The 20,309-nt window shown below is 36.9% G+C and overlaps 1 protein-coding gene across 6 annotated transcripts in view; it reads left to right on the forward strand.

The window, feature by feature from the left end:
* Window positions 1-20,309, forward strand: part of fbln2 (fibulin 2) — a 60,208-nt gene that overhangs the window by 37,926 nt on the left and 1,973 nt on the right. For 2 of the 6 annotated variants that reach the window (XM_015348321.2, XM_015348322.2), the window contains exons 6-17: window positions 216-425; window positions 2,309-2,416; window positions 4,217-4,318; window positions 6,661-6,801; window positions 9,693-9,827; window positions 12,264-12,401; window positions 14,318-14,461; window positions 14,967-15,095; window positions 15,713-15,838; window positions 16,550-16,666; window positions 18,089-18,217; window positions 19,112-19,235. In XM_015348321.2, coding sequence (XP_015203807.2) covers window positions 216-425; window positions 2,309-2,416; window positions 4,217-4,318; window positions 6,661-6,801; window positions 9,693-9,827; window positions 12,264-12,401; window positions 14,318-14,461; window positions 14,967-15,095; window positions 15,713-15,838; window positions 16,550-16,666; window positions 18,089-18,217; window positions 19,112-19,235 — 1,603 coding nt within the window. The remainder of the gene's footprint in view (window positions 1-215; window positions 426-2,308; window positions 2,417-4,216; window positions 4,319-6,660; window positions 6,802-9,692; window positions 9,828-12,263; window positions 12,402-14,317; window positions 14,462-14,966; window positions 15,096-15,712; window positions 15,839-16,549; window positions 16,667-18,088; window positions 18,218-19,111; window positions 19,236-20,309) is intronic. The other 4 variants (XM_015348323.2, XM_015348324.2, XM_006631117.3 and 1 more) reach the window with 4 other exon arrangements.

The raw sequence follows: 20,309 nt of genomic DNA on the forward strand, positions 1-20,309 counted from the left end.
TGACCTTGTGTTGAATCAGGCACATTTTCTTAAATTAAATATCACATTTCAACAAGCTAATACAGTATATGCTTTGCAGCCTTACAATAGCAGGTAACAAAATACAGGAAAAAGCTTGACTGTAAGGAGGTACTATGCACCAAAGGGTTAAGATACTATGACATAAAGCGAATTTCCAGACATTTGTACAATACAGTATAGTCTTGTCTTTCAAGTTTCAGATGGTACATATGACAAAGAAGCTTTTTCCATTACGGATGAGGAGGGCAATGAAAATACAGTGGAGAAAGGAGAAGACATAGATGAGTGCTTGGAGTATGAAGGACAACTCTGTCACCAAAGGTGTATCAATACTCGGACTTCCTACGAATGTGCTTGCTTCCCAGGTTACATACTGCTGTCTGATGGATACAGTTGTGAGCCTGGTAAGAAAGAGATATAACTAAATTAACCTTTTTGTGAAATGACATGCAATGGTGGAATGGTTTATGACTAAAATAACTATTTTAAAATGAAAGTGTGTGTACACAGACATTTGCAGCACCAGGTTTATGTAATGGGTAGCTGTTTCTGTCTTTGCGCGTGTTAAAGCTCACATACATTGTATTGTCTACTGCAGTATAATTGTGCTTATTGTACTACATAATACCAACAGGGTTTATCAGCAAACGGAATCATCTTAACTGAGAAATGGAACCACCCAGCATATTCTTGTTGTAATGATTAAATAAAACAGTCAGGGGGCTCTTTTGAAATTTGAGGAAGTAATATGTTATTCATTCAAGACTGAGGAACTTCGATGCCTTTTCACACAAGGATTTTTAGATCTGTACTGCAGCCCAGAAAGAGGAATGTTCTAAAAGAACTGTTAGCCAATAAGTCTGCCAGGTTTGTTCCATTCATGTCATTCTTAAGGCAGAAATAATACAGGACAGTACTTTAGAAAAAATCAGTTCATCTTAGTTTGATTTCTAAGGCCATCTCACCCAGGAAGAGAAAAAAAAATACTCTTAATTCTTAATTTCACTGAGTGAAATGAGTGTTCATTCTCAGACAATAATATACAGCAAGCAGTTCAGACGTGTTGCAGAATTCTTGGCAGGAAAGAATGTGTCTCACTGAGGTTTGGCTTTTTTACTATGTATTATTTTTTTCAGTTCTTGTTAAAAAGCTCTTATCCTTTCCTTCCTTCAGTTCTGACTCAGATACACTAGTTTTCTGATTTGGGACTGATAATCTTTATCCAGACTAGGCATATGACATTCTTTCCTGACCCTGCATTTTGTGTTAAACCGCTGACCTTCATCTGATTACATTATATACAAAAGTAGCTGAACTGTGGACAGACAATTGCTAAGAGTTCTATTGTTAGGTAAATGTTTTGATGTCCTGCCTGGTACGTCATGTTTACGAACTAGCAACTAGCAGGCCTACTGTTTTTTTTCTTTTTTTTGTGTGTATTTAGTTAATATGTCTAGGCTAGAGGCTGGTGGAGCTTTGCTGGCTGAAGTATGACTTTTCAAGTGCTGCTAAACTAACATTTATTTAAGAGATAAATCTATATCATTGAGCCCCAATCCACTCCTACTCAATGATAATCCCCGGATTATTATCCCTTTTCACATAAAATGTTTTTTTTTCTGCAGACAAAAATGTATCCTTCGGGGTTGGGTGGAGACTAAGTTCTTAAAATCTCACAGGGTTGCAGTCGTATATTGTAGATATTTTTCTTAGAAAGAGAAGTACAGCTAAATTACATCATTCAGCTCCAAGAACTAGTCTGTATCTTTTTTCTTCTTACTTTTTCCTTTTCGTTTCGTATTATAATACAACTTTTGAGCTTCAGCCACTCCAAAAGAACTGTGATACCTCCAATTAAAAAATCTGTCAATAGTGTATTGTCCGAGACTCCATTTGAAACATTCACCTTCCTCATAAAAAATGAGGAACTGCAGTTTGTCATTGTTCTTCTTTGCCATAAACTTGTACATTCATTTGATTTAATAAATTATCATTTACCACACAATTTATACATGCATAGATGTCTTTCCAGAAATGCTTCACTTCACTTATACAAACACTGAGGTGTTTGATCCAGTGATACTGTTATACTTTTGTGGAGTTTTACAATGTGTGTAGCCACAAGTTTTATGTGTACGGGCATATCTACCAGCAAACATCTGCCACCATCCGCCGCCCGCATCCAAACCAGATGACATTCTTATGATTCGTGGCTCGGAGATAATATAATTGCAGGATAAAATGACTGCCCCTAGTTAATGGGTGTTTCTCTCATGTTTGCATATAGAAAATCCTGAGGAAGAGGACAACAGATTGAGAGAGGAAGATAGGCCTGCTACTCCTGTCCCTACAGTTGCAGCTTCTACCACAGTGATTCCAGTAGATTTGTGTGCAGGTAAGGATTTGATTCAGCTACATGTTTTGGTGATGAAACCCTTCAGCCTCCCTGTATGTACATAATCTATTTCAGGGGCAGGCAGATTCAGGGTCTGGGGCCACAGAGTCTCTTGGTTTCCATTCTGCTGCTATTTCAGTAATTTCTTCATTGAAGTGATTATTTAGATTTGTAGTATGTCACTTCTTCATGCCTTTATCCAATTCTAAATGCAGAGTACCTGAAAGAACATCAGGGCTGCAGCCCACCTGGAGTTGAGTTCTGCATCTCGGGTGAAAATGTTTTCAGATTTCAAATTCCTATTTTAAAAAACCCACTTTGCCGTTGTTGTTGTTGTCTGCAGCATGTAGCACAAGGAAGCATGTCCTAGAGGTCTGCAGTCCATTGTGTTCATCGGATGTCTTAATTGAAATTCTAGAAGTATCCCATCTACATTGCAGTTTTAAAACTACAGTATGTCAGTAGTTTTAAAATACTGTCTCCGTTCATGCACTCTTGGCTAATATACAGTATCTAAACTGATGAAAGACAGAGAATTTTCTGGCAGCTGATCTATGTACTATAACAATACTTCTGAAAAATTGTTTCTGTACAAAAGGTATAATTAATTTGTTTTATAAAAATATTTTGCATTAGGAAGTAGGTACCTATGGGAATACTGTTGAATAACATTAATCTTCTGGAGTCAGTACTGAACACTTTTAATGTGCTTAAGACTTATTTTATTTTCAGAACAGGGATACTGTATATTCTGTGTTTGTTTTAAAAATCAAGGGAAGGATTGCTGCTTTGGAACGTGCATTTGTTCTTTGTTCCTTTATCATCCTGTCTGTCTATCGCTTAGAGAGCACATGAGCCCGGGAACATCTGGTCATCCCATGAGTCAACCTTTATTAAACTCTAATTATAACACTGACATGATCAGGGCTTTCTGGGATGGGTAGTTTGAAATAAGAAGTGAAGTGTGTAGTGCATGTAGTGAAAGCCAAAACACATACTGTAAGTCTAATACATGTACTCTATGTCCCATGGACAAAAAAAAAGTTTTCTTCAAGGAAAAACAAATGGGCTCTGGCACTTAAAATATACAACTCTGAGAACAAAATGAGGTTCAGTGACTATCATGGTAAGTCTGAACAAAACACAACCAAGTGTGAAAACTTTCACACACTGCTTTGCCACGGTTCACCAGGCCTCGGACTGGACTGCCTTGTGAGTTTGGTCTTTTCTTTTTTTAAAGACTGGAGGGGGCCCACCCAAGCAGATCAGCACAATTTTTAGAACAAGGCATGCAGCCACATTCTCATGCCAACCATATGCTCAAAACTATCCGATCGGCTCTCTATCTAGCTTAATTACACCCACGTGGGGCTCTCTCTGCCACAGACTGAATCTTTTGTTGACTGGCAATCTTCCATGTGTGTCAAAGATACACCAGAGACCCTTCCTATCTAGTCCTTTTCAGAAACCCCAGGACAAACTGCCGAAGTACATTGTTGTTTCCCTGGGCTCAGCAGTTCAGCCATAGCTGCCGATAAGCAGAGTTGGTGCATTGAGGATTGGCTATTATAACACAGTATCAGCTTGCCTCCAGTTCAGAGCAGTCTCTGTTCAGATGACCTTTTCACTGTGCAAGTGTACGCTAGGGAGATGACAGAGGGAAATGGAATAGGCAAAATCTAAGAAAGAAGGAAGTCACTGACAGAATATATATTGGTTGCACAAAAACTCTGAAGAGAACATCTTGCACCAGCAGGGTTTTTATTAAAAGCTTTTCCATTTTGTCCCCTCCTCCAATAGGAAATGGCCCCTGCATGCACGTCTGTTCACAGGCTGCAGGAGAGGTGCTTTGTTCCTGCTTCCCAGGTTATGCCTTAATGGCAGATGGACATTCATGCGAAGGTAGGGGAGCTGTTTGCTTTTATTATGTGTTTAATATATTAGCATTTAAACTAATGGAAAACAGCACAGATTCAATTCTCGTGTCACTAGTGAGAAGTCAAACACTGTATATGCAGACCTCCTTTTACTCTCTGTTTGGGGGAAGTATCCACAAAGGCATTTGGTGTAATATTGCCAGAACACCACTGCATTGCCAAAACATGAAAACTGTTAGGTTCACTTTAAAAGGACACTTGAAAATGTGTACTGACCTTCTGGGAAATGGGATTCAATGTAGCCAAACAAGAGAGACTTAAATGCAGGTCTTTGTAACTCTGGGGTTAAGTGACCTCAGCAGCATTTTTACAAAGTAGATTTCACTGCCTCAAGCACTGGTGAATACAGTCAATTATTACACATAAAGACATGTCTGAAATAACAAATGCCATTCCAGGTTCTGTAAGCTCAGAAATGCTCTGTGAAGTTAAAGCCTCTGATCTCAGGCCATTTATTTATTTCATTCCATTCCTAATTTTTATCAAAGGTTGCAAATTGAAAGCAAGGCTTGCACGACAAAGTAAAGTTCTTTGGATGTAGGGTGGAGTTGCTAATTTATTGTGTACAGTCTGAAGTCTTATGGCTGCATTCAGCTGGCTCTTGCTAGAAAACTCTCGCCATATGTGTGTGTGATATGGAAAAATGAGAAAAAAAAAACATGAACATACCTCCCTGTGTGTATGGGGCTCCAGTTCTTAAGAGGTGTAGTCTGGGGTTTTGAAAGAACATATATCTTTTGAGGCCTAATATTACCAAGAACCCGTAATTAAATGTGTGATACTGCTAAAGATATGCAGCTTTAAATGTGAAAAAACTACACCAATTTTTTTCTAGTATATACATACATCAGGAGACAATAATTAGAAAGAAAATAATGCAATACAAGTTTCCTTTGACGTGTTCTAAAAGAAAGGATTATTTTAATTATGGCCTTGGGATACATTTTCCTTTTCTTGAAGGATATTCTGGAAATGGAGCACAGAACTCCATCTCCTAAATCTGAGGGATCATCTTTCCCAGGAAATCTGCTTTTCACAAACAATTTAAGATGTAATGTGTGATCCACATGTTGGAGCATTGCTTCCTGGTGGACCATTTACAATTATGTTGTGGTTTAGAATGTAATATGCAATCCATAAATAAATGCATCACACAATCAATGAATATTCTAATTGAGGATAATTGTATAAACAGATAAACAAGGAAGAAAACCAGACAACACACAAAAAGACTTGCTGTTTGGAGGGGACATGATTTAGCAAAGTTTATTCATCGAAGAAGGCAGCACCATTAAAATCCTTTCTGTTTTCCCAACACTTAAAGAATTAATAGAAATGAAATTGAAAATTTATACTAGGAATACATAAAAAAGATATAGAACTGGGGGGCGCTTAAGACATTTATAAGTTAATCTACACAAATGTTGTCACATATATACAGTATATTTCCCCATTCCTGAATTTTAAGCATTATTATAATTAGATAAATAGATGCTGTTAATGTTACTATTGTAGTAAACGTCTTTGCTACATTGTGAATCCATTTAATGTGATTTGTTATCAAGACTAATTCAATCGTTGTTCGTGCATTATTCCCCTGTAGTTCAAGTGCACAACTAATGAATTTTTTTTTTGCAAAGTGTTACCATATGTTAGAATGTGGGTGGGCATCTTTGATTTAGTCTGGCATGTAACAAAGAAACCAGCTTTACATTGGCTGCTCAAGTGTATCAGTTATTCATTTCAGTCATTGTGAGCAAAGAAAATGTGAAAATGGAAAACCAGTGCTTTGAAAACTGAATAAAAACCCAGTGCTCTGAAGTTGTACAGGTACATGACCAAAACTTAACACAGAGGTGATTGTGAATACCTCTCAAAAGCACGTGAGCCATATTTGTTAAGAGAAATTCAGTTAGAAATCTTAAGTGTCTTTAATATTTAAACATTTTGAGTGTTCTTCATTTGCTGTAAAAAAAACATTTCATTTGTTAGTGCACGGTAGTTATGTTCCAATTAATAAAAACAGGAAATATGAAAATACTGCTTCATATACCAGATATATAGACTATTCCTCTTCGCTAACCCTGGTAGAATGTTGAGTATATCCAAGTATTACAACTACAGCGTTAGTTGTTAAAATATAGTTTCCAAACCACAGAAAATGGAAGCCCATGGATGATCTTCAACACTTGTACAGTATGTGTGCACTGACATCTCCTTTTACTTTTGTGTATTTTTTACTCACTTATTTGTTGACTATTACTGCTTATCTGATTCCCTTTCCCTTTGGTTAACCCGTTTGTGTAGATGTGAATGAGTGCCACTCGGGCACTCACAGTTGTTCCCGTGGAGTGTTGTGTGTGAACAGCAAAGGATCTTTCCAGTGTGTCCGCGTCAATGAGCCCTGTGAAGAGGGTTTTATATACAACGTGAATAGAGAATGCGTTGGTAAGATGATGGACATTGCACTGTGCATTATTTCAGTCCATCCATGTAATTCATCCATCAAGTTGACATTTGGAAATTCTTACATTTGCCAGGCCCAATTCACTGCATGCCATAGATCCAGATGAAAGTAGTTAGCATATTTATTTTTGCAAACCACAATTGTTTCTGTATATTCATTTTGAAAATCTAAAAAATGATTAATTTGGAATGATATATATACAAAAAGATTTGGTTGTGAGTTAAATCAGTTCACATTTTTCCCTGGTAACATGTTGGGATCATAGTATGATTATTAATTGACTATTCAGGTTACAGCATTTTATTCTTCTGTTACATTACAGAGCCATCCTAACTGGATGTAATGTAAAACCTGATCAGGCTACTATTATTTAGACATGCAGATAATGTGTGAAAGCCGTATGATTACTTAGTTGGAATGCAGGCAGCTCTGTCCCTGTCCAAAGCTAATTCCACAGTAAATCAGTAATCATCATGGTGTCGGTTTGGTAACAAGCACCACTCCTTGATATGATTGCAGCTTCCATTGTAAATTACAATATACTACAGAACGATAGGTGCCATCTTTCTCTGTACTCTTCACTCTTCCTTATGAGGTCAGGCTACATGGAGCCAGGGACTGGCAAAATGTTGATTTCCTCTTTTTTTATTTCTCTTTATCACCTGCAAGCCCAAATGTACTGTTTCATTTTTAATACATCTCATCATGTTGATGAATCAGAAATAATGCACATTTGATATTCCTTACTGCTTGTGATCTGAATCACTGCACATCACGCACTGCTTTAAGGCTTTCTTCAGCTGGAAGATCCTTGCTAAGGAAAAACCTAATTAAACCCCAAATGCTGAATCGCTTTAATTGTGTCTAACATGACACTGTGCAAACCTGCATAGCTAGAGAAAGGGCTATTCTGCAGGTTACAGATGTACAGTATAGTGCTGGAGGTTTTTTATCTCATTCTCACCTTACAACAATACTGTTTACCATAGCATTACAATGCCCAGCAAAACAGTAACTTAATTTACCCTGTACTGTATCTATGGTTTACTCATTGGCTACTTATGAGAATATTTTTCTGTTCTGCATTGTGTTTTGTTTAAATGCCTGGCTAATTGTGGCCGAACTCTATTCATTCAATTTCCGTGTGAAAATATTTTGTTTCATGTAACAATGTAATTATTTTTTTCTCGGCTCCTAAAGCCCAGTGGAATACAGTGTAAGGCTTGAATGTTGCCAGAAGGTGGAGACCTCAGCCATTAACTGTTCTTTCCCTTCTGCGTGAGTCATGCAAATCAGGCAGGAACCTTTGCCAAACAGCTTTGTTTTTATGTGTACGTCAGGACTCTTTTCACTATATGTTGGCATTAAAACACATAATCAAGGAATGTAAGCACCGCCATTAAAGACAAGCTTTGATTTTGACTACTGCTGTCTGGAAAAGAGAAAATATAATGTCTTAACTCTCAAAACAGATGTTCCTTTCCCATTGTTGCCCCATAGACAACTTTAATATTTGCAGCAAAGGAGAAGCAGCAGTTCTCATGTGTTTCTGTTGTGTTTCTCTGCATTTCTGGAAACATTTTTCAGTGTTTCGATGTCAGAGATCCTTTTATGACATGACACAAAATTATCCTTTTCACATAATAATTGAAATTTGTTTTTAAATCTAGCATTGCAGTCACGGTCAACCTTCAACAAACTCATTTCTAAGTTTAGTTCTCTGCCAATACACTGTAGATGTATCAGCATAACCGAGTGATCTTTGTCTTGACTAGCCAAAAGCTGTCTTCTTGAATCCTGTTCCATTTGGTTTTCACATCCTCCTTTCAAGAATTTCCAGTAATTAGTTAATATAGTTAAAAAAATAGCAGGTTTGTAGAAACATTCTCTCCTGAAAAATATACAACTCCTATTACTAATTGCCCCAAAACTAAGAAAATGCATTCAGCTTGATTAGCTTGTAACCTTAAATGAACGTACTTGCATATTATGCAGCTGAATAAATTCAATCACTCTTCACGTCTCTATTCTGTCTTTCATTATTTAAGGAAGTACAGTTTTCCAGGTGATTATCAGTGCAAGATCAGACTGCTATTCACATTTGAAAAAATGTGAATGTTCCTCTAAATTGTCTGTTTCAAAAAGTGGTTTTTATTTGTGGAAATTGGCAGGTAACACATTCATGTGTGATTTTGACACTGAGATCTCTAGGAGTCTGTACTGTTAGAAACTGAGCGGCTCACACCTGGATGTCAGCCACTGTCTTGTTTGCCAGCCCTTTCAGGACCTCCAAAGCTGCTTTCTTTGTAATGTGTGAAGTTAACCCTTGATTCGCTATTTTACTGTGCTGATTACTGGTTAAGTTTTTCTTAAACCTTAGGTTTATACTCTTTCACAGAAGTACAATGGTTTAAATATGGTATTGTGCTTGCATTGCTTTAATTATTCTGATCTAGTGTTGTGCATTTTTTATTTTTACAATTTGTTCCAAACTTATTCACTGGTTTCCCCAATGCTTAATGTGCAGTAAGTGTGTATCAAAAAGCAGCGCCGAAACATGCTTAGAATAGATTTTCAGCAAGCTGCTAATGAGTACCGAATGTAATTCTCTCTACAACACCTCTCTGTGGCAAAAGGGAAACTGCTTTTCAAAGGGAGCGTTCTCCTTTTTCAAGCTATTGCACATTTGCTTCTGAAACAGTTTGCTCTAAATCAGTCTTTATATAGGGTGGAAACAGGCCAAATTCAGTACATATTCTTTTCAAGCCCTGTGATATATTCCTCCCTGGGCCTCTCGTCTGTAGAAGATCTGGAGGCTCATTCAATAGTTTTGTTTAATTTTGCTCAGACATTTTCTTGTCTTTTCCTGCAGATATTAACGAGTGTCTAACTAACACACACAGCTGCCAGGCTATGGAGAGATGCATTAATACTATTGGTTCCTTTACATGTGAGAAGCAAATCACCTGTTCCCCAGGGTATCAGCTGAAGGAAGATACCTGTGAAGGTATATACTGAAATACTATATGTATGTACTGTATGTGTGTGTACTGTTTATGTGAGTGTATTATCTGTATTGAACATAATAGGGGAAAGCTATACAGTCAGTGCACATTCAAAATACACGTTTGGTGTTTATTGTAATTTCACCACTCATAAAAAGGTTACTTAGAAGTGATATATTTGTGTCATGTGTACTACTTGGAAGATCCAACCTGAGCTTGAATGCAGCAGTGCAAATGAAATGGCCTGGACTATGCAGAGACGTTGACCAAGGATAACAGGGGTGATGCAGTCCATTCAATCTGTAAAGGAGCTGTCAGATTATTTACGTAATCTTTGGCAGTAGTCAAACTTGACAGAATTCCAAATAAGAAGAGACCGTTTGCTACAATTTGATATTGACATAGAAAGTCCTGGGTGACCATTGCCAAGTGGGAGATAGCATGTTTATAATGATTACATTAACAATATTGGTGTTGCTGGAAAAGTATACAGTATAACATCGGTTTCGACCCAGCTTGATATAGACACTTTTAGAGAAAGATAAATAGATACTGTATAATTTACATATCTCGTTTTCATTTTTTCCATGTATCTTTTCTTCTATGTCAGCTCTGTAAATTACTACATTAAATAAACAAACAGCAAGGTGGAGTGCTGTAACAGACATATCCCAAACATTACTCAGACTCATGACAAGTATGTAATGGATCACTATTCTGAAAAGCTCAACAGATGAACTGCTCTGGTACTACTATGGAGATAGGAAAAATAGGCCATTGAATATAGTGACAAAATGTGGCAATGATACATTAGTACCATTAAGAATTATTTTAATGCTCATTCATGGTGACACTTGTAACTGATAAAGCTGATTATTGCAAAGAATTACAAGAATCAATACTCTTAAATAATGGTAATTATAATATTGATATGATATGAAAAAATAATGGTAATTATAATATTGATATGATATGAAACTGATAGGAAATGTTTCTTCTAGTGTAGGCTTAATTTGAAATTTTGCTGTTAATTTTAATTTTCTACTGCATACCTGATGCTATGATTCTGATGAAAACAATACTAAATCCATTTCACCTTGAGTTTGTCAGAATTCGCCCAGCCTTGACCCTGACCAAGAAAGATTTGTGTTTGGATAAAATGGTTTATGCATTTCCCCAGTTCCTCTCTGACTCCTTCACTGCAGCACTGGTTGGTAGTACTGAATGGTGAAAGCTTCAGTTTTGACCATTATGATTTCTTTACATATTTATTCACAAATGAAAGGGGTGAAGTGGCCAGCAAACTTTATAAGCACCCTGTAGATGTCAATTTGCAAGCTGTATAAGCACTCCAATCTTTGTGGTGCTTGGCAGATATTTGGCACAAAAACTAATAAATGCAGTCCAATAATTAAGGTAATATTTAGCAGACATGATATCAGGGGAATAAACTAATTATCTGCCTGAAAGGAAACAGAAATTGCTATTCTGCCACTTAAATTATATCTGCAATGGTGATGAGGACAAAACAGTAAAATAAAAGATCTTACCACAGTAGACAGAACATTCCCTGAGACAACAATGAACATGTTGCTCTTGGAAGGCAGATAAATAATAATCGTATTTGCAGTGCATGTTTTATATTTGTATATTTGTTGTCCATGACCAGTTTTTTTTTGTAAGGTAATACAATACATAGTAGTCACAGTAATATATGGAAAGTAAAAAAAAACACAGACAATAATATACTTCGCTAGAATCTAGAAGAAGTTAAATTTAGGTATGTATAATGTTTATGGATAATAAAATTGAAATAAATAAGACTTTTTAGTGTATTGGGAAATTGTCTGGGTATTTGTTTAATCAGTCATTGCACCACAGTGCCATCTAATGGTAGACTTCAACAGCTCTTTAAAAAGAGGCAGAAGTACAGTAGTATCTATATTTCTTTGTACCAAATTTCTTGGTTTCATTTTAGAACATTATGTAATTAAATCTACACATTTAGTGTTACCACCACCAAAACTACTAATAACAAATAACATAATGCAACTGTTGCAATTTATGGTAATTAATGTGATGGCAAATACTATTCTAACAATAATAAACATAACAAACGTGAGTAATATAATAGTGAGGTCAATCAGATGCTGCCCAAGTCCTCCTCTTTTCATATTTAGTGTCATATTCCAAAAGAGTTTTCTAGTTACTGGAGCTCCATAAGGATAGGACTGATTTCTTGGGCTTGGACACTGGCCAGCCTTCCACTCTCCTTTTATAGTTATGGATGTCAGGCAATAAGAAGGAATTTGAGATTTTTCTGATTGAAAAGGAGTTTTAGAAACAGGTGTCTAACTTTGGTCATATTTGTTCTGGTACCAAGTCCATTGACCCAATTTTCATAAAAGCTATTTTTTTCTTTCCCCTCTTGATGCCAGACATTGATGAATGTTTGCAGCAGACTCACAACTGTGGCACAGGCTTTGAGTGTCAGAACACAGCAGGGTCCTTCTACTGTAATCCAAAACATCGGTGCTTCACCGGCTTTTCACAAGACCAGCATGGCAATTGCATTGGTATGTAACTGGGTCTGTAGCCAAGGCGGAAGGTTCTACTGCACTTCCTATAGCTTGTTTTACTCCATCTGTACTCCTGTACAGGAGGAATTCATGACTCAAGGACAGACTTGCCCAATTCTTTTACCAAAGAGATGAAGTATAGTACGAGAGGGAGTTCGTGGAGTGGTAAGATAGATAACAGCATTCCTCCCAGACAGAACAAAGGGACAATAATATATATAGATTAGCATTACAAGATTACTAGGGTTACAAATGAGAGGAGGCCATTCAGCCTGTGTGGTAGGTAATAGCTTATTGATCTAAGGAACTCATCCAGCCATTTCTGGGAGGAAGCCAGGGTATTGGCTTCAGATACTGTACATGGCTGGGTAACTCGTTCCATACTCCCACAAAGAAAAGGTTACATTGCTAATCCAGTCTGCCATGACCTGGATTTGAATTAGGGTTGGCGAGAGCACAATGCAAAGAACTAACTAGTGTAGGATCATGCAAGCTGCCCAGCAGATATCTGCATTCTGGGATCCTGAGTTGTTAGAAGTTCAGTTGTGAAACTCAAACCTGCTCTTATTTACACAAGTATGCTGAACACAATGCACTTTAGATGGATATATCGTGTTGAATTGTGCTCTAGGGAAGAGGAGATGGTGCAAGTTGAGAAACAAAATACTCTTCTTCATATGAAAAAAACTTTTTAAGGATGTAAATACGCTGTAAATACGTCAAACTTAAAAACAGTAGGTCAGAAATATTTCATTTCTGTATCTGTTACAAAGTTCAAATTGTTTTTGGTCATTCTTCGAAGTCACAGAATAAGAAAAGGGTAGGAAACTGCTTTCTAACAGAGAGATTATTAATTGAAGAGAACCACAACATATTAATTTTCTTGAAGAAAGTGGTGCCACTGTAAAATGGGTGGAGGCATCTACTGAAGTTAAACACACATTGCACTAAAAGTAAATAATTCTACTAATTAATGCTCTGGGGACGTAAAATTCATCATTGAACCTCTCTTGACAGAGACTGATTTGTCAGTGACGCGTCTAATCTGTCTGGGTTGTTGGTGGGAGATACTGGAGGTACCCTCTTGCACTGACAGGAGGTTGCACTGGAGGATCATTTTGTTGTTTGTTTCCCTGAGATCCCCATGAGCAATAATCAGGTTTCTTTTTTCCTAATAAGGATAATAATTCTCTTAAAAATTCTATAACCCTTGGTTTCGTTTTAGTAAATTCAGAATGGACAGGAATAATTGACTAGCTTTTCTGTATAACCCAGCTTTCACCTGCACTTCCACCTGTACTCACTTTTATTGACAGATAGCTGCTAGCTGGGCCAAACATCTGTTTTCACACTACGGACAGTGAATATTGAACAGTCCTACAGGGACCCAATTAGCCAAGCCAGTTGCATTTTCATTGAACTGCAATTTTTCTAAACAACTCCCCTCTGTCCGCTCTCTTGTGAACGCGACCTAGTACTGTAAATGCCACCACTGGGGACATCCAGTCACAGATGACAGTTGGTACAACCAGCCTCTGAACAACCCCCATCTAATAGACTCTATCCTGAGCTCCTGGTGGGAGGCATTTGCTAGTTGAACTACATGATTAAAGAGTCACCCTTTAAAATAAAATTAAGATAACGGAGAGCATCGGAGCATCCTGTGGAGTTGACGTAGACAGTCATGAATGCTATGAAACTGGCTATTCCATTTTCAGGCAGGAATGTCATACCTGAGACTCCTTTTAATATGTAGTTTTTTCAGTGGTGTCAGCTATAATAACAGCCATCTGATGCTCAAATCAAATATGACTTCTACATACTCTCCAATATACATGCTGTGGCAGCTGGAAGCATTTCACATTTTAAGTTGTTTTTTATTATTGTTGTTATTTTGTTATTTTTTTCTGCAGACATTGATGAGTGCAGCAGCCCAAATGTGCCCTGCAGTCCTGGATTCAATTGCATCAACACAGTTGGCTCATACACCTGTCAAAGGAAGATCATTGTGTGCAGTAGGGGCTATCATGCCAGCCCTGATGGAGCCAGATGTATAGGTAAGAATAAAATACAGGAAAACCTGAATCATCTCTGATTATGAACATAATGGCATTTTGCTGTTTTGTTTTTCTGTGACAGCCACAGCGATATAAAAATGCATTGTGTGTCCTGCCATACAGGCATAAAAATAAGACATAAATAATTTGTAACACCAAGACTAGTTGCTTTCTTCTCCTGGCCTCATTAGCAAGTAATATATAAAGAAGGTAGTAAAAAGAGCAAAGAAAATAATGTACACAACAGTGGACTAACACAGTGGTATTAATGACATTGTAATAACATCATTTTACACATCTGCAAGCAGTCAGTCACTGTGTTTTACTACATTGAAATATTGTCCTTAAATCTACTCCTGCTTATTATGTTTGTAATTACAAGATATAATTGTATAGGAATGCCCTCTGGTTCAGCATATAAAGAGGCCCTTAGCGTCTTAGAGTGAATGGGTTTCCTTTTTCCACTTGTGTGTGATTCCTGGTCTCGCTTCCTTCATGTGTGCAGATGTTGATGAATGTCAAACTGGCGTGCATCGCTGTGGAGAGGGGCAGATATGTCACAACCTACCAGGCACTTATCGCTGTGATTGTAAGACTGGCTACCAGTATGACATGTTCAGGAAGGTATGCGTTGGTACGTAACATGGCACTGAAGGTGAAAATGTTCAGGCAGGTCTGAAAGTTTTCTCAGTTATTTCTCTGACTTTTAGTGCATTTTGATTAAGGTAAGAAGCCTTTTATTGTTTTACTAGTCTCACCCTGTACAGACTAAATGTATGGGAGAAGCTGTTGCAGATTTTTTTGTTAAGGGTTTAATAGGTGATTTCTATTCATTGTCACTAACATAAAGGCCATACTTGTCCTTTCTCATCTGCTATAAGCACCTCTCATGTCCACCACTGCTTCAGTGACACTTATACTCTTATACTCAACTGTCTTATACTCAATTTCTTTATCATGAGTAATAACTGATTTGCAGCTTTGTTTGGATTGTGTTGATGTTTTGAGAATGGCTTCTAAAGCTGTTCTTGGGAAACTTGGACATCTTTGGAAGATTCCTGCTTGATGCAGTGTGGTTTCAAGAACCTTCATCAACACTATCCTGACCCACTTACACTCCAACTTTTGCCCCTGACTGTGACAAAAACACACCTTATGCTGTATACACAGTTCACTGGCCCGGTCGTCAGTGTAAGTGAGAGTTTGTTTCAGCTGCCCCTTTTGTGTTAAATGAAGAGTTCTCGCCGACAGATGTGAATGAGTGTTGGCGCTATCCTGGACGACTGTGCGCTCAAACGTGTGAAAACACTCCCGGTTCCTATCAGTGTTCCTGCACCACTGGCTTCACTTTGTCATCTGATGGCAAGAACTGTGAAGGTACCTATTTCTACACATTAAACAAGCTGCGTTAAAAAGTCGATGTCACTGTGTCATTTTCAGCATCTGGTGGTCATACAGTATGATATACCAATAGTGGTGGGCAGTCTTGTGTAACGTTTGTGTTGTGTTTTTGAGGATAAGATCATCACCGATTATTAGTTACTGTTCTGTATAAATATATTTGAAATATCCATACCAGACGTTTCTGATATATTTCTACTAGAAATTAATTAACTAAATTCAAAGGAAATTAATTAATTGTCTTTCATGTAACAAATAACCAACCCCCGATCTCCTAGTTTATTGGCTGTGTAACATGAATGTGTAGTGGAGGAAATAAACCCCCCCTTCCCCCCCATAAAATGTCTTACATCACTTTCAAACTTCAATTAACTTGTCAAATCCCAGCCCCCAAATTAAATATCTTACTGCCAACTTGTGTGAAAAAATCTGATCAGTTTATAAAGCTAGTTGCTACTTTATCCTGATTGTAATATCCCATATAAAAATTGTAATTAATGATATTTAAACCAAAGCAATGGTCCATTAAGATTGGAGACATTAGGAGTTCACCTGCATTTGGAGACATTATGGACAACTGTAGTTCTTGAAAAGCCATTTTCATTTCAAGAGAAATTACTTTTCAGAACATATTCTTTTAAGAAGAGATGACATACTGTATGTTTTGCTTGATTATCTTTTATGCAGATGTCAATGAATGTGAAAAAAATCCTTGCAGTCAAGAATGTGCCAATATATATGGTTCATATCAGTGCTACTGTCGACAAGGCTTCTATCTAAAGGAAGATGGGCATTCTTGTGAAGGTAACCTACAGTTTTTTAATTGTTTTTAACTGTAAATGTCTATTGTGAATTACGAGAAATGTACTGTACGGTATGTATTAAATTGTGATGACTGTTCCCCAACATTAGAAACAGATTTGCCTAAAGTTTCACAAGTTTCACATGTATTTAGTCAAGGCAAACAACCACAGACAGCTGTTTCACCATAACTATAGCCCATCAGTGTGATAGCTGTGTCCAGACAGGTGAAATGGTACGAAAAATCATTATGGGAAAAACAGTTTGGAAAAATTGGAAATACAAAAAATAGTCACAACACCTTAATTTGGTTGTTCTCTGTGAAACATAGCATCAAATACTTGCTTTCATAGACACCTAAAGATAATTAATAATTATCCCAGAATTATAATTGAAGCTTCTTACAAGGAATGTATTGTTCCTTGTTCAGTTTGATCCATTTTTCCCTTTCAATGAATGCAAGATGTACTGTACCATTATAAATAAATTACATAAATAGCTTGGCATCATAGAATCATTTAATCAGTAACACCTTTTGATAAGTTATGCGCTATTTGTGACTAAATAATATTGAGCTTTTGTTATGACATTTGTGTTAGAAAATGTGGTGCTTTGTGTTGGCCTGTGGCCTGTTGCACAAAGTGCAGGTTTTTCTTTTTGCATTCAACATTTAAAACTTATTATTTTGTTAAACTTTATTTGTACTGTACTTTCATCAGAATTTCAGTTAAGAATGATTTTATATAAAATCCAGTTTCAGAGAATGATCCTTCAATTTTTTATCGTGTTTCAGCAATATGTGTGAAATGTGAAATTGGTTTTCCGCAGTTCATGGTCATGAAGTTGACAATGAAATTGCTGTTAACAGCCACATCTAAAATGAACATTCTGTTCATAAAAGTAGGAGATTTTCTTGTACGTCCAGAACTTCAAATATTTTGCACTTGCACTTCAAAACAGTACAAATATTAAATGCAATACCTGAGATAAAAATCCATCTTTTATTAGGGAATGGCTTTGGTTCAAAGGCTTACTAAAGTAAAGATGTATTTTTCATTGATCAATACAATGACACTATGTTTCCACATGTGCAGACATTAGATCAATAGAATCATGACTCTTGTCATAAGGGATTGATTTTCCCTTTCCTCTGTGACAGGTCCCAATGGGACACCATGTCATTGCTGGTCCTCAGAAGACCAGTCTGGTTTCCGATCTTTTCCCTTTTCTTGTTTCAAGAAAGATTCTTTCATTTATTGGCTTTCTCTATTTCTATGCACGATTCCTGTTTCCAGTTACACTGCACAGCTTAACATCTAAAGCACTGGTTCCAAAATTCATCTCAAGAAGACTTTTGATCTCTTTCCTTGTCATGACTTGTGGAAATCGCTGAACTAATTGGCATTTTTGATGTTTTGGCTGTAGACATCGACGAGTGCTCACAGAGTGTAGGCAATCTGTGTGCTTTTCAGTGTGTGAATGTCCCAGGGAGCTACCAATGTGCCTGTCCTGCGCATGGATACACAATGTCACCCAATGGGCGAACATGCAGAGGTAAGATTAAAAAAAACAAAGGCACTTGCTACAAATGTTTTTTTCCCCCATCCATTAATATAGACAAGAATTTAGTTGTGGTACAGTATATCTCAGAATGTATTTCTGTCATGATGTGTTTGTTTCTGATTAAGATAAAATGTATATGTAAATCTATTTGTTTTCTGCAGTAGAGGCCTATATAAACTCTCCCAATTAGCAATTATCTTAATTGCCTTAATTTAAATACTGAATACAGTCAGACAGGGCTACAATGTGACTTTGCTCCTGCTGCCTTGCAATTTCAGGTTCCTGGGTTACTGGACTATTGCGTTTAGATGTGTTTGAGAACTTTGTATGGTTTACTCTGTGTTTGTGGTGGTTTGGTTTAGGTTTTCCCAGTTACCTCCCTCCTCCCAAAGACATACAGATAGGTTTGATTTCCTCTCAACTGTCCCTCCTGTGGTACAATTCTCAAAGCCCCATGTGGAGTGGAGTTGGGCTTCTCATCTCATTGGTTGTCCCTGTCATAATTGGAAAGCTAGGTGGTTATACTAATAACCAGCATTATATTTGCATTTTGTATAGTCCAGTATACTGTATGTAAGACATTTATTGGCCTATTTGCAGTATAGGCCAATATCCTGTAGGTTTTAAGAGTTTTCGTTTACAAACCATTTTGAAGTGAAAACGAATAAACTTAAGAAGACATGGATTCATTTGAATTTTTATTGAACAAGCTTAGCTGTAGTGCTTCTTGACTGAAAGATGAAACTGCCTGAAGGAAATGAAGTCCTCTTATTCACATGCTTATTGAATCAAATAAATAGGTTTTCTTGCTTTCCCCTGCTTGAATCTACAATAAACAAGCTTATTTGATATCTACAAACCTTGCCTGTGTCTTTTGTGCTACAGACATAGATGAATGTGCTGTTGGAACTCACAACTGCTCAACAGCAGAGACGTGTTACAACATTCAGGGTGGGTTCAGGTGTTTGTCATTCAGCTGCCCCCCGAACTACAGACGTGTATCTGACACGTAAGTACAAACAAATAAGCTAATGTTATCTTGAAGAGTGCCCTGTGGGCTTCTGATATCTAAGGCATTGTAGAAATCTATTGTAACCTAAATTATTTTAGGTATAGGCTGTATTATTTAAGTGTTTGATCCTGTCATTAAGTCTAACTCGGCATTGGTCAAATCATGTTAACATCTACAGTACAATGTGAAATACAACAGCTGGTGCAAGTGGAAAAAATAAAAAAATACAATGAATTTCAAATTTGAACAATAAATAGAACCTCTGAAACCAGTATGTAAAAAAGAATATCTGTTTCTAGAAAACAGTTATTGTATTGTATCATTTACGAGTCTACTTCCAATTAAAGTAGACTTTTGCCTCAGTTTTTTTTTTGCTAAATAAAACATGAACGTACTGTAACCTCTTAACTAATAGTGTTCACACAACAGCACTGTTCACAAAAAAGATCATGATACTATGATATAGTTGTTGAGCTTCTTCTTAACAGAAAGCAGGTTTTATTGAGCTGCTTGATCAAATAAAATTGCTTTGATCAAGCCTTTCGATTGCATGGGCATGACTGAGATTTCTCCCATTTACTGTGGTTATTATGAGGTCAGTCTGGCCTCAGCTCACACCTACACAATTCAACCCCTTGCAAACTGAAATGGAAACCCTGGGAAAGTCCGATATAATATAAACCTAATGACCTTCGATTACTCCCTTATAATGATTCTTACCAATTGCTAATGCCTGAATGTGGCATGGGGTCATAGGAGGGAATTTGTTAGTTATTTCCAAGAAGTGATTTTCTTAAAGGCATCAGTATCTTGTATTTGAGGTCAAAGATGCATACATTTTATAATGGAAACGAGGCATGAAGGCATGTAATCTGCAGTTTTGTTACAGTTTGTTTTTCCAATAACAAGTTAGGTTTTACCTGAACCGCAATGTTTGTGAATAAATAGATTAACATTTACCAAAACGCTGCACATCTGTGATTCAAAACAAATATATCATTTCACACATATGTTTAGTCAGTGGTAGCATTATCTTCAGTAGGTACAATGACTGATTAAATAAATAATCCC

This window comes from Lepisosteus oculatus, chromosome 4 (assembly GCF_040954835.1).
Source record: "Lepisosteus oculatus isolate fLepOcu1 chromosome 4, fLepOcu1.hap2, whole genome shotgun sequence".
Lineage (NCBI taxonomy): Eukaryota > Metazoa > Chordata > Actinopteri > Semionotiformes > Lepisosteidae > Lepisosteus > Lepisosteus oculatus.